The 15092-nt window shown below is 42.6% G+C and overlaps 1 protein-coding gene across 2 annotated transcripts in view; it reads left to right on the forward strand.

Annotated features, from left to right (window-relative positions):
• Positions 1–3455: 3455 nt before the first annotated feature.
• Positions 3456–15092, forward strand: part of STAM2 (signal transducing adaptor molecule 2) — a 36863-nt gene continuing 25226 nt past the window's right edge. For both annotated transcript variants that reach the window (XM_054043345.1, XM_054043346.1), the window contains exons 1-4: positions 3456–3560; positions 10235–10319; positions 14314–14389; positions 14648–14743. In XM_054043345.1, coding sequence (XP_053899320.1) covers positions 3521–3560; positions 10235–10319; positions 14314–14389; positions 14648–14743 — 297 coding nt within the window. In that variant the 5' untranslated portion in view covers positions 3456–3520. The remainder of the gene's footprint in view (positions 3561–10234; positions 10320–14313; positions 14390–14647; positions 14744–15092) is intronic.

Below are 15092 nucleotides of genomic sequence, written 5' to 3' on the forward strand. Positions count from 1 at the left end.
TGCTAGTGTCTTTTTAGGTATTATGAAAACTCCTTAGAGCAGTTACTGAATTGGTCTAAAACCAAACATACTACAAAATCAGTTTTCCCTCACAATGTTTGCTATAGGAAGATAAATGACTTGAAATAAAATATTATGATAATATAAACTGCTACAAAGATAATGGAGAGGAAGGATGGTCCAAGTAGTTAAGATGCTGACTGGGCCACAGGAGACCCATGTCTCGATTCCCTGCTCCACCACAGACACCCTTTGACTTTGACAAGTCACTCAGGGCCAGATTTTTAACTCCTATTGGGAATTGGGTGTCTAGGCACTTTGAAAATCCAACTAGGCACCCCTCTGTATCTTTAGATATCTAAATGTCTGTAAAAATCTGCCCCAACTCTCTCTGGCCCAGATCCTCAGTGGTATTTAGGTATCTAACTCCCATTGATTTCCATGGGAATGAGGTGTCTAAACACCTTCTGAGGCTCTGGGCTCCGTTCCCCATCTGTAAAATGAAGATAACCATATTTCCCTTCTTCACAGGAGTATTATGAGGATAAATTATATTATGAGTTGGTAAAGTAATGGGGGGAGGGCACATAAGTACCTAAACCCGCAGTTTAACATTATTATAGAAGTGAGAGTTGAAACCTCTCCTTCCACAAAAACAGAATTTAAGCTTCACACTGGGTATCCAGATTCTTCCCAACTAAAGGTTGCAACAGACAGGGAACCCAAGAACTAACTTTATTTTGCACAAAATCAAGCAGATTATAGCCACCCTTATCTTTAATTATGCATATTCAATTGCTATGATGAATCTCAAATGTACTGCCCCAGCTTGATCAGCTCAAACTGGAATACTGTACACTAGGATCTGTGATGCTTCTTAACGAGGATGGTGGCCATGAGACACATTATAAAATTCCAAGAGCCGGACAACAAACTATCTATTTGTAGATGCAAATGCTGTAATTTAATGCAAAGAGGTGATATTGGGGTGGTAGGATTGAGGTAAATAATAGAAGGACATTGTGTAGCTCAGGTCATATAATTACATTCTTTTATCTAGGCTACATAATTACTAACTTGAAGAAATGCAAAAAAAAAAAAAGGGACATCAGTTTCTCATAATTTTTATCTTTAAAACAGTGAAGCCTATTAGTGCCATTTTTATGCAAGCTGATTCATTTTGATAGTGATATATTTTCAACCTCTTTAGTAAATCCAGGGCTAACAGAAAGAAGCTCCATTTTGCCTTAAAAGTTACTCTGAGTTACATTTCCAGAAGTCAGCATAATATTCTTAACTAAGATCTTAATAGTGAAGCAATATTGCCATCTGCAGGTCCCTTCTAACCATTAAAACATTTTTAACAAAATGGTTTACTTTCTGAACAACTTACTGAATAAATACAACTACTGAAGTTGGCTGGCTACAACTCGCTCTGTTCTCTTTTTACTGAAACTTTATAATCAATAATGATGTATATGCTGTACACTTTGACACAAACTACATCATTTTACACCCTTCAAATTGATGTTTTCTGTCATGAAATATTCATTTCCTTCTCTTTTGAGGCAACATTAAATGTACATTGAATATTTTGGTTTTACCTGTGAAATTCCTTACAAAAATGTTAATAATTTACTCTTCATAAAAGATCCTGTAATTCTACCATACCTACAGCAATGCTTAGGAAAAAAAAAAGCTCATGAAAATGTCGTATTAGTGGGATGAACAACAATTCAGTCACCCTGAAAACGTTTTTAGAATCTTGTTCTGAAAATATTCAAAGTATTTGTAAGTCTGGTTTATGAATATTGCCACCCTAAAAATCATACTCTTGTCTCAGCTTACTTTTTCCTTCTATGAGAGGAATGTGCTATTATTAATGAGGGAATGTCAGAATGATTAATATAACATTCTAGCCTGCTACTCTGAAATGTGATTGTAAAATAGACCTTCTTGCTTAATGGATCTGGTCCCTGTATATATCAGTCATATCTACTGATTTTAGTGACAATAGTTAGTTCTTGCTATTTTGTAGTGATCTTACCACTGCAGAATCAACAGAATTATAGGAGAATGAGCTAGATTTTAAAAAAGGCTCTTGCATCAACAGAATTGCTAACAAAGTACCATTTTCTGTTGGTGATAAATATATGGCAAAAATAATCCTGAATGACTCACCGGGCTGTGTTTGGAGATCTGGCAGTCAGAAAGTTTTGACTTGTAAATTGAACAGATTTGATTGGGAAGTCAATGGGACATAATAAATAAAAATCCATTTTCACAAATTCACCTTTCTAAGCAGAAGCACTTTAACAGAATATAAAGTCACACTTTAAATAATGAATAGGACTTTAATACATGGTGAATCACTGGCTATAGATTGCTTGAGTCCAACAGGTCAATGCCTTGCTTATATCCATCTTATACATACTGCTCACGTAGGTAACAACTAATAATCATTTACTATTTATAAATGTACCCTTCCTATGGTGTGCCCTAAACAAACAGATGGAGGTTCTGACTTATTATGCAAAGAAAACAAACGATTATAAGGAAGTGCTTGCAAATGTACCAAGTAAACAAGCTGAAAATTCTGTGTTGTAAGTTTTTGCAGGTCATTATCTCAAATGTGACAAGTAACCAGTGTAGTGCTCGGAGACAGAAGGGTGATGGCAGAGCGGTCTCGGGTGTACGGTAGAGTAACAGTGGAACTGCTAGCGGGTATTTTTAGGTAACTTGAAAGTGCATTTAACTCTAGGCCTTGGTTTCACTGTGGCCCGAGGTCCGGACGCCAGGGACACTCACCGGTGCAACCCGACAGGGCTCAGGCTACCTCCCTTTGCCCTATCGGCCTCCCCGCGTCACCAGTCACTGCCCCTAGCCCTCGGGAGCTCCCAGCAGGTACCTTCACCCCTTATTCCCCCTGGCCTCTGGGGCCCGACACCCCCCTCTAGCCGCTCCCCTTCAGCCCCTCAGGCCGTCCCCTCCGGCTCGACGCGTGCCGCTCTCTCGCCCCGCCCCGCCCCTTCATGCCTGTCCTGTCCTGTCTCCCTCTGCCCCTGCCTATACCTAGCTCGGGCCCTGCGCTGCAGCCTCTTTCCCGTACCATGGTCCGCGCCCCCCCCGCTCGGAGCGCGTCCCCCGCCCCCCGGCTCGTTGTCAGGCGGGGACGCTCTCACTCCGCAGCCCTTGGCAGGCCCCGCCCCCTGTGAGGCCCCCGCCCGTCAGTCAGCGTGAGGTGCCTTTCTCAGTGCCTGACCCCGCAGTCCCATTCCCAGAGGCGCCCGGGCCCCAGACCGGGCAGAAGCAGCTACGCGGTGGCGGTAGCGCCCTCTCCGGCCGAGGCTGTTGTGCCCCTCCGAGGCTCGCTGTTCTGGTTCAGGCGCGGCGCGGGCGCAAGGGCGAGCGGCGGGTCCTGCGTGGCGGTAGGCGGAGCAGGAAGCGGTCGCGGGGAGGGGGCACGTCGGGAGCTGCTGCGACTCAGCAGGGCCTGGCTCGTCGGGGGGAGGCCGCTGAGATGCCGCTGTTCGCCACCAACCCCTTCGAGCAGGATGTGGGTGAGTGAGCGAGCGGGAGTCCGGGGCTGCGGGGAGCGGGGCAGTGGCCGGAGTGCGGGGGTCGGAGGGGGGGCACTCTGTCCCTGAGCGGCGGGCTGGGGTGTGTCCGGGGGTCCGGCCCGGGGAAGCGGTGCCTGAGCGGGGCGAGGGGGGGCGGCCCGGGCCGGGCCGTTTAGTTTTCCTGCTGGGCGTTGGGACTGGGGTGGGTGTGTCGGGGGGTGACTCTGACCCCGGGCGCTGCTGCACAGCTGAGCCCTGTGGCGTAGTCCGGTGCAGAGGCCGACGGTGTTTGACACACAGCAGAGACCACGAGGCATAGTCCCCAAGAACTGCCCTGAGCAACGCCCCGCCCCGCCCCACCCCCGTGTACCGGGCACCTATAGGTACCAGAGGAGACAGCAAACGTGTATTGCTTCAGTCGATTCGTGTGTGTACGACCCTTGGCCTGCCTTCCTGCGGGTCCAGAGTTACTGGATCTTAGAAGTTTAACATCGTTAAACCAAGTTGCAGAATTTAAGAAAAAATATTATGTATTTTTCTGACTAAGCTCAGTGAATAACTGGAGAGTGTGTTAGCCTATAAGGCTTGTGATAATCATTGCTTGAAAATTCTTAGCTAATATGCTACCTACTTTTTGACAACAAGACTCAAAATGGCATGTTATGTTCATGTACATCCGATTTATATATCCAAGCTGTAGCAAGATGTTTAATGTACAGCCAACAGTTTAGGAAAAAGTTCCATGGCAAGACTGTAATTGAGATACGTTTTTCTTCAGAAAACTTAATACCATTGGAGACTTTTACAAATAAGATGTGCAGACTATATTGCAACTGCATGCAATGTTTTAGCATGCATCTAGGAATTCTTACTGGTTTTATGTTTTTTTTCTGTAGCGCTTTTACTCTAAGAATAAATGTATTTGACTTTGTGATGGCTGGTTGGTAACTGGTATGACTATTGTAGCCCCTGAAGAGAGGTTAACCACAGGTGCTGGGCCCCAGTCAGACTTGCTGGGGAAATCACGGTGAGGTGCAGAGGGGCTACAAACTTAGATCCCTAGTCTGGAGGAAGAATGATGCTCCTCCACCAGTTATGGCTGGAAGCCTGAAACCTTAAGTGGGAGTTTTTGAGGACGATGAGGAGGGGGCTCAAAGGTGCAGTTAACCCTGAAAGTGTGATACAGATCACTAGCGATCTGATATGAAAGCCACAGGAGCTGCTAGATATGCAAGTTTGAATGGAGTTAAGTGGTGCATTTGTTTGGCATTTCCATTTCCAAAGAGCTGGGATGAAATCTTGACTGGACTGAAGTACATTGGGCCAGATTTTCACCCTGGTTTTAATATCTGCTAGTAAAATGTCTGGTGGAAATGAATTTGGTGGCATCAAATTAATCCTTAGCAGACATCTGTCCATGTTACAAAATAATCATGCAGTCCTGTTTATATGGAGCCACTGAGGGTATGTCTACGCAGGAATAAAAAGCCTGCAGCTGGCCTGAGTCAGCTGATTCTGGCTCACAGGGCTCATGTTTCGCAGCTGAAAAATTGCTGTGCAGATGTTTGGGCTTGGGCTGGAGGCAGAGTTCTGGGACTCTGCAAGGGGTGGAGGGTGTCAGAGCTCAGGCCTGATCCCAAATGTCTACACAGCAATGTTTAGTCCTGTGAACCCAGGCCAGGCAGTATGATCCATCCCTCACTTTATTGAGCATTAAACTTTTACTGTAAACTAATCAGAGAGATACGTAATAGAAAAAACAATGAAAAAGTTTACCAATTCAGTATAAAATCCCATTAAAATTTAAATTTGTTTTATGTTGCATTTTAAATAGAGTTCAACATTCTTGTTTTTTGGTCAATTGTGGAATATTCTACACGATATGATATTTTAATGAAAACTGTGCTGCTTATGTTCTTATTCTACTATTTAAGCTAGTTAAGTGGAAGAAATGCTAACCAATTTTAAAGACTTGTTTTGTTAACTTCAAAGTGTGCATGTTAAAAGCGTTCCCTTCATTCTCCTTTCCTACAAAACCTATTATGAGTTGCTGATGTTGACATATGATTGAGGTCAAGGTATAAACCTGCCAAACCAGCTATGCATGAATTCAGTTCATTCTATTTGAAAAGCCTCATGAAGACTGTGCCTGCACCAATGAGGACACCTTTAAATGTCTCTGTGGTGTATTTGCATGAGTCAAGGTTTGCAGGACTGAGGACCTCAACTTAACTTTTGTCTAGAATACCAGGGAAAAGTTAAGAGCTTGGAATTGCCAAATACATTAATATTTTAAATGTGCCATTCTTTAAACACGATCCAGCTACTATGTACATGTTTTGTATGGTTATGTAGTTAAACCAGGACACACAAGTGGTGGCTTTACAAATAATAGGGCTGAATCCTGCAGTTTCTTTTCATACAAAGCACTAGTTGATGGATGTGTGAATCTTGCCAGAATAAGGATTTGGCCCTTCAGGGCCCTTTTTAATAATAGATTAGGATGTCAAAAATACTAAAATACCTGCATGTGTATTTTACAATAGCATATTGCTGCTTTTGTGTTGTTTTTATGGCTGTAACCTATATCTATGACTAACTGCCTTTTTATCTGTTTTTTTTGTGTGTGTCCTTTATACTTGTGAAATTTGGATTTGTTGCTGTTTCTTGAAATACTTATTAAACAGAATTTTACTTTGCCACGGGTATTCTATTTTTCTTTCCGTAGTTCTTAACTAGATATGTTTTTGTGAAAGCAGGATCTCTTTCTTAAAGCAACAGGAGCAGATAAATAAACTCTTATATATGGAAAACGTAATCATTTAATATCAAAATTGGTGTGGAAATGATTGGTGTCAGAGGATTAAGGCAATGAATAACAAACTTCAGGAACATGTAAATTTTTTAAAGATCCTGTTTTCATGTATATGTAGAAAGTAAAAGACGTGCAGTTTGAAGAATGGTTCTTAAATATACTACGTGAAGTGTCAATTGCTCTTTTTAAGAATAAAGTGTTCAAAGCTTTGGAGACATTAGCTGAAAGTACTGTATGGTGAAATAGCTAGTGTAGTAGAAGGAAGTTCTGTTTTGATTAAATGGGTTTTTAAATCCATGATTAAATATTCAGCAGGGGTGGGGCGCATGTGTATAACATAAAGTAACAACGATCAGTAAATCCCACTTCAACATTGGATAAATTTGTCATCATTCATTTTCTTGAAAAAATACAACTAACCCTAATTAATTAAATCTGACAAAAAATAGATTGCCAGTGAGCACCAGAAAAAAAATAGAGCTCACCTGACCAATTGTATTTGAGAGCCTTTTTAAATGTATATCAGAATAAAATTACATCTCAGGAAGGAGAAAAATTGTAAATTTTCTTGCAAGAATTCATTTTGATGTAACAAAAATTTGCTTGTTCTCAGCTGTACTTCAAGTTTTTAATTAAAAAAATGCAATGTGATATGTAGAAGACATTTCCTCCTCCAATTGTATTTCAATCTCTTTTGAGAAGTAGCAGCAAAATAAAGTTGTAAAATTAGCCATAAGCAAAACTTTAAACTTTCTGATTGTTCTTATTGAAAATATATTAATCGTACAATGGTAATATTTATTTACCATTTGTGAAAAAGATTTAGCAGTTAGGTCAAAGCTAATACAGTGAAGAGCATCCTGTTTAAATGTTATCAGTGCTGCACTAACTTTAAGTAAACAAAATAGTTGTAGGATATATGTTTCTAGTTACTCTTCCTAAGTGTTCGTATTTCATGATCCAAAATAGTCAGGCACCAGTCTGGAATATAGACTATTTTATTAGTCCTAACTTTAAAATAAAAATGTTTGAAATCTTTCACTTAGGTAATGCCATCATTTAAAATTTCATTGTGCTGGGGAGCAAATTCTCTCTCTGGCATTCACTGTCTTGTACAACCATTTTCTCGTATACAAAAACTCTGCCTAGTTTTATGTACTAGATAAATGCACAAGTGTTTAATCTCTAGAGACCTAGAATATAACCATTTGAGCACAAGTAAAGATGAATTTGTTGGTATTAGGCTCTAATCTGCGTTACAAAACCACCACATGATTTGTCATGACTGGTAGTCTCAGCTCAAGGGAAGCCACGACTGGAATAACAAATGTCTTGAAAGTCTGAAATGAGGTTCTTTGGCAGTGCCATAGGCACAGTTATTGCCTAGCCCCATTGCATTAAATTTGGCTCTCTGTGAATGTTGTTTAGTTTTTTACTTTCATGAGTATTCAGTGCTCTCAAATCATACTGCCAAAATAGCCAAGGAATGAATGTAAAAATTCACAGGCTCAATTATGTAAATTTTTGAATACTCATTGATTTCCTTCGGAATTCAAGCAATTGCAATTTCCAGCTTTATGTAAAGACCTCTCCAGGTGTTCTCTTACGAATTGGATATTTCTGAGGCCTTGGCTACACTCGGGAATTCACAGCGCTGCCGCAGCAGCGCTGTGAAGCGGAAGTGTAGTCGTGCCGCCAGCGCTGCGAGAGAGCTCTCACAGCGCTGTATGTACTCCACCTCTCTGAGGGGAGTAGCTTGCAGCGCTGCAAGTGAGCGTGCAGTGCTGCAGGTTCTGATCACACTGGTGCTTTACAGCGCTGCGCTCGGGGGAAGGGGGGTTCACACCCCTGAGCGTGGCAAGTTGCAGCACTGTACAGCGCCAGTGTAGCCAAGGCCTTAGGCCTTGACTACACTTGCAAGATACAGCGCTGTAACTCTCTCCCTGTCCACACTGGCAGGGCACTTACAACGCTGTATCTCCCTGGGTATACCGCTGCAGGTACTCCACATCTCCAAGAGGAATAACAGCTGCAGCGGAGTGGCTAGGACTCACGGGTGTGAGTGTAAACGCTGTACTAATCACCTTGTCAAGTGGCCAATCCTCTCCATTGTTGTGACGGGCTGCAGGAATGGGGAAGTGCCGGTTTCAAAGCTCCTACCACAGAGAGAAGCAAACAGTTTGCAGCTTGCTTTGAGTGAATGAATGAGTGAATGAGCAGAGGGCCAGGAGTTCGGAACTTGCAAAATAGAGAGCTGACATGCTCCAAAAAGCACACTCTTTCCCCCCACACTCCCTGCCACAATCTACCCCACCCCCCCATTTTGAAAAGTACGTTGCAGCCACATGAATGCTGGGATAGCTGCCCATAATGCAGCGCTCCCAACACAGCTGCAAATGTTACAAGTGTGGCCACACCACTGCGCTGTCAGCTGTCAGTGTGGACAGACTGCAGCACTTTTCCCTACTCAGCTGTACGAAGACAGGTTTACCTCACAGCGCTGTGCAGCTGCAAGTGTAGCCAAGGCCTTAGACTCCAGCCCTGCTTTCCCAGAATAGCAAGTCTAGGTTGTAGTGGCGGTACTGTGGCCAACACCTTAGATTCATATGCCTCCTCCTAGGTTCACCTGTGTGTCAATATAAGATTTCCAGGGTCACTGTTAGTCGCTGCTGCTCTGGCTGCTTTCTGATGTCCACTCCCTAATTTTTAATCAGTCTAACCCAGAAAGTGGTTGCAACTGTCTCTCAAACTATTGAGCAGTGAATAAATAACAGAATTACAGGCATGAAATAATGCCGTAATGGTATTGCAGTCAGGAACCCATGCAGTTTCAGAATAGTTGCCATTATAGAGCACCAGTACAGTATAGTATTAGAGACTTAAAGGGATTTGGTGGTTGACCTTATTGCAACTAGGTAACGCAAAGGTTATGATACTGCCAGGCCTGCTTGTGAAGCATACTTGATTGAGCCCAAAGCATAAATCTGATTGTTTTAGCTTTTCCATATTGAGTGGAGTTAGAATGTTTGTTTAAAACTGTAACAGTCTAAAAATAAATCTTAAGACAATACACACACTCTTTAACTTGTTACTTGAAAATTATTTATTAAATTATTATATATTGTTTGTGTGATTAAAATGACTTGGTCCCACTGTGAGATCTTACAGTTCAACTTGTGAGTAGGCTACTAAATGACATTAGGCCTCAAAGGGAGGTGGAGTAGGTGAAACACAATAAAAGGTAGATAAGTAGAAACACTTTAGGTGGATCATGGGTTTTGTACAAAGAGCAGTTTGTGTTTATCACTGTCTTTTCCTCTTACCAATTCCTGACATTGGTGAACTGTCACTGAAAGTCTCATGGAAGAATGTGTTTTAAGGAGGCATTTGAATAAGGGAGAGGTTAGTTTATGAAAACAGTTAAGAATCACCTTTTCATTTTTTTAATAACCTTTATGAAATGTGTAACAATGTACAAACTTAACCTTGGGAAAAATCTAAATATGAAGGACTGTGACTTCAACATGCAATAAACTAAACAAATTATGTAGCATAGTATATAGTTCAATGTTTAATGCTGTAAATTAGGTACTGTTTTTCACCTTTTGATTCTAATTAATGCTAATCATACTTACTCATCTTGCTTCATAATATAAAGTGTCTTGGGTATATCATAAAATACTACCTATAAATGCAAACAGGGATTTAAAGCTGTTTTTAGAAATTAGTAAATGTTAGCATTGATTTAGAAAAGACATTGTTCTTTTAATTATTTATATATAAAATGGTGGTTCTGTCATATTCTGAAAGGAGCTAGTTCACCAAATTATAAATCTAAAGTCTATCTTTTTCTTTGTAGAAAAAGCCACAAATGAATACAATACCAGTGAGGACTGGGGTCTTATTATGGATATATGTGACAAAGTTGGAAGTACTCCTAATGGGTAAGATGCGCTTCAGCTTCACAATGTCTTACTCCACATTCACTTAAAAAAACCCAACACAACGTGCACCACTGTTAGAGGACTGGAGCTTCCTAAAATGTATATCTGAGTCACCTATGCAGAAAGTAATATGATCAATAAACACTTTCGTAAACAGTACTAACAATGACCATGGTTGGCTTTAAAGTGCTCCGAGAAGAAGTTATGAACCTGATTGAAGTTTCTTCCAACAGGATTTTCAGCAGAGTAATTGGTGTACGCTGGACTCATTCCAATTTTTATGCAGTATTGCACAGTAAATCGAGTTATTCATGATAAATGGGAGAGCATGAAATTCCTGAAGCATCCAGGCCAGGAGGAGAAAGTACAACTAGATTCATTGCAGAAACTTGTCTAAATTGGAAAGTTACCTATGATGAAAAATTAGGGGTAGTCTACACTGGCAAGGCTAAACATGCCTTGTGTGGTCGCGGCGCAGCTCTCTCCCAGGGAGTCAGCTACCAGTGCTGGGGGCGCTGTTTACACTGGCGCTTTACAGTGCTGCAGCTTGCTGCGTGCAGGGGGGTGTTTTTTTACACCCCTGAGCAAGAAGGTTGCAGCGCTGTTAATTGCCAGTGTAGACAAGCCCTTAGTGTATATGTGTTACAGGGACGTGTAAGATGGATGGAGGTCAACATGGAAAAGAGTGGGGTCAAGATCAAAATGGACTTGGTACATTAATTACATTTAAACACAAGAAGTAATTCAACCGTCCTATAATAGTCAAATATAACTGCTGATCTTTGGCTGACTTTTATCAGTCAAGGGTAACTCATTTTTATAATGTAGTTATCTTTGCATTTGTCTAACTATCAACATAGAAATCTTATCTGTCTGAAATCTTTTTTTACCTACAGTTAAAAATAATGCTTAAGTTTAAGATTACTGAACTAAAAATGATTTAAAAAAAAACATTATTTTTCTCTGTATATGTGACACCACACGCTGGTCAGAGTCTCTTGTTTGTGTGGACTGTTAAAAATAATGAAATTTTAGTTATGAACAAAAATTGGGAGGGTTGGACTAGATGTAACCACTGACAGCACTTAAACTGTCTTTTTTGGGGGGCGAAGGGGTGATTTTGCCATTACCTCCCCTAGGGTACAGGAGTGCAACCTTTAATTTGATAAAGCTCTTCTGTCCTCATGATCTCCCACAACTAGACAAATGTTTTGGACTCCTTAGCCTTTGAGAAAACAAGTCTAAACTTTTTTCCTTAACACTTTTAATATCCATCCTTGTACATTCCAAATGATTTTTGTACAGTTGTTGGGTTAGAATAATTTAAATTTCTTATGTTGAAAAAAACCCACTGTTTTAATCATGTTGAAGCTGTTTAAAAACTGACTTCAGAATTAGTGCTATTGTAATTGTAGATTAAAATCTATAGCAAGCTAAAGTATGTATGATGTGGGTTTTTTAATGCCACTACTGATGACATACATCTTATTTTAGGGCTACCATATGTCCGGATTTCCCCAGACATGTCCGGCTTTTCGATCTATAAATAGCTGTCTGGGGGGGGATTTCTAAAAATGTCCAGGATTTCCCCCCGGTCGGCTATTTATAAATCGAAAAGCGGCACCGCTCGGCAGTCAAAGCCCCTTCTTGGCTCCCCCCATCCCCTGCAGCCTTAGCATGCCCCCGGCCCCGCAACTGTCTTCCCTCCCCCTCCCCTCAATGCTCCGCCCCCCCTGCTCCTCCCCCTCCCCTGCTTCCCGCGAATCAGATGTTCACGGGAAGTCTGAAAAGAAGCAGGGGCAGGTGGGCAGCAGCAGGTAAGCTGGGGCGTGGGGGACGCGAGGAGGAGGGCTCTGGGGAGGCGCGGCGCAGCCCAGTCTGGCCCCGGTCAAGCGGCTCCGGTCCCGGCTGGCCCCAGCGGCTCCGGCCCGCTTGGGCCCTGAGGCATCGGGCCCTGGGGCACCAGCCCCAGTTGCGGCTGAGCGCGCTGGCCCGGTCCCAGTGTCCGGTTCTGGCCGAGTGTGCCGGCCCGGCCCCGGCCCCAGCGGCTCCGGTTCCGGCCGAGTGCGCCGGCTAGGCCCTGGCTGCTCCGGGCCAGCTCAGGCCCCTGGGCGGCGGCCCCGGTTCTGGCCAAGCGCGCCAGCCCCAGCCCCAGCGGCTCCAGCCCGGCTCAGGTCCCAGGGTGGCCGGCCCGTCCCTGGCCGAGCACCTCCAGCCCAGCCCCAAGCCCCGTGACTCCGGCCGGAGCACAGCCCGACTCCTGGGCTCTTGTTAAAGCTGGCCCTGGTCAGGGGACGGAGGGGGGGTTGGACGGGTCGGGAGTTTGGGGGGGGGCTGTCAGGGGGGGCAGGGGTGTGGAGTGGGGTTGGGACAGTCAGGGACAGGGAGCAGGGGGGGTTAGATGGGTTGGGGGTTCTGGGGGGACTGGCGGGGGCAGGGATGTGGAGAGGGGTCGAGGCAGGCAGGCAGGGAGCAGAGGGCGTTGGATAGGTCGGGAGTTCTGGGGTCCTGTCAGTGGGCTGGGAGCAGTTGGATAGGGCATGGGAGTCCCGGGGGTCTGTCTGGGGGTGGGGGTGTGACTATGGGGTGGGGGTGTGGATAAGGGTCAGAGCAGTCAGGGGACAAGTAGTGTCCTAGGGGGGCAGTTAGGGTGGGGGGTTCTCAGGAGGGGGCAGTCAGGGAACAAGAAGCAGGGAGGCTTATATAGGGGGTGGAGTCCTAGGGGGCAGTTAGTGGCAGGGGTCCCAGAAGGGGGCAATCAGGGGACAAGGAGCGGGGGGGGTTGGGGGTTCTGAGGAGGGCAGTCGGGGTGGGAAGTGGGAGGGAGTGGATGGGGGCAGGGCAGGAGCGGGGCTGGAGCAGGGCTCCTCCCCCCGTGTCCTCTTTTTTTGATTGTGCAAATATGATAACCCTATCTTATTTGAAGTTTACAAAACTGCTATAGGCAAAAAACAAAATATTGAACATCAAGGCCCTGATACAGTAAACACTTAAACAGGTATGCGCTTTATTGAATTACTCTTAAAAGTAAGCCTATGTCTTCTGTTAAAGTTAAAGTCAAGCACGTGCCTAAGTGTATGCAACCTTGGAGCTATAGTTGTATTTTAACTCTTCTCATTCAGTGGTATAAAATATTTGTCATTTTAAAACAAAACTGCTTGTGTTGATAATAAAAAGTTGTTTAGACTTTCCATACACTAACAAAGTTATTGTGGTCTCTATCTACCATAGGCCCAGTTTTTCAAAAATAGATTAAAGTGAGGCTTCTCACTCCACTGATTTCAAACTGCAATCCTGATTGAGGAATATAGCCTGATAGATTCAGAAAGTTGAAATGTTTCTGTTGAAATTCAGTATATCAAAGGAGTTGTTCGTTTGCAAATATATCATGGGCTGCTTGCTTATACATTTTGTATTTGTGGTGTTTTCACTGTAAGAATGTTAATGAAGTTCTGGACTTACGTTTTCAGGATAGATGAGCATTTTAACTGAAACTTCTTACTTGAAAATAAAAATATATAAAATCTGAAAACTTTCCAATATTTAAGAAATGAAAAAAAAAAAGTACAAAACAGCTGCTTCAGCAAGTTGACTCTAAAATAGGTATAAAGAGCTAACAACATGTAAATAAGATTTAAATTTTAAAAAATCGTTGTTTTTATTCACCTTGATATCTAGACAACATGTACTTTTTAAAACAGGGCAATTTCTTCTTAGTGTAGAGGATCTTCTTCCTTGTTGTCTACTTCAGGTCCATCTCCTTCAAGTGGTTGTCTCTCCAGCCATTGGTGGTAATTCCAAAGCTTGCACTGTTACGGAAAACTTGAGTTTTGGGTTGGCTAAATTGCTAGCTTTTAAAACTTGTATCGTACGTTTCATTGGCTGACTTAACTTCCCTGGATGCTAACTACGTGGTGAATTGCAATTTGATTTGCAATTCACAGTGACTAAACTATACTATAATATCACCGATATTTTCTTAATTCTCTTCTAGAGCAAAAGATTGCCTTAAAGCCACAATGAAAAGAGTAAATCATAAGGTTCCACATGTTGCTTTGCAAGCACTAACGGTAAGTAGACTATACATTATTTTGGGGAACTTAACGTCTATATCTTTATGTACTCAAGCAACCATTATGGCCAAACTCTGTCCATAAATACACCTATTTAATTCCAGATCAAGTTGTTGGGAGTTGGCATGCTTATTTAAAGGTGGAATTTAGCCCTTATTACTCACCTTTTTTTTTTGAACAACAAACACTCGTGTTTTGGACAAATCACTGCCATTGCTGTCTTCAACTTTTTTGCAATTTTATTTCTGTTGTCAGCTGCTAGGAGCCTGTGTGTCAAACTGTGGAAAGATTTTTCACTTAGAAATATGTTCCCGTGATTTTGCAAGTGAAGTACGTGGTATAATAAATAAGGTAATGTGTTATAACTTACTAAATATACTTAATATAATAAGAATGGATTAAATTCTTGATATGGTTTTGCTTTGCGCTCTCAGTACGTTTGTGATAAAGCCTAGTTTATATGCTATAAATAACATTTTCCAATTCTGATGCATTTGAAAATACAACTGACTGACCTCTTACTTATCACTGAAATCTGTGAATGCTTTCATTTGTGGGGGGGAAATGCTAAGGCAGTGACTCTTGCCGATATCAAAGGTTATGACTTAAATCATAGTTACTAATTACTAGTTACTATGGGAATCTTAACAAAAATTTATGGAATCTTGCTAAACTTGGTAATGTTGAGGTCTCCCCTACT

This window comes from Malaclemys terrapin, chromosome 11 (genome assembly GCF_027887155.1).
Source record: "Malaclemys terrapin pileata isolate rMalTer1 chromosome 11, rMalTer1.hap1, whole genome shotgun sequence".
Classification (NCBI taxonomy): Eukaryota; Metazoa; Chordata; order Testudines; family Emydidae; genus Malaclemys; species Malaclemys terrapin.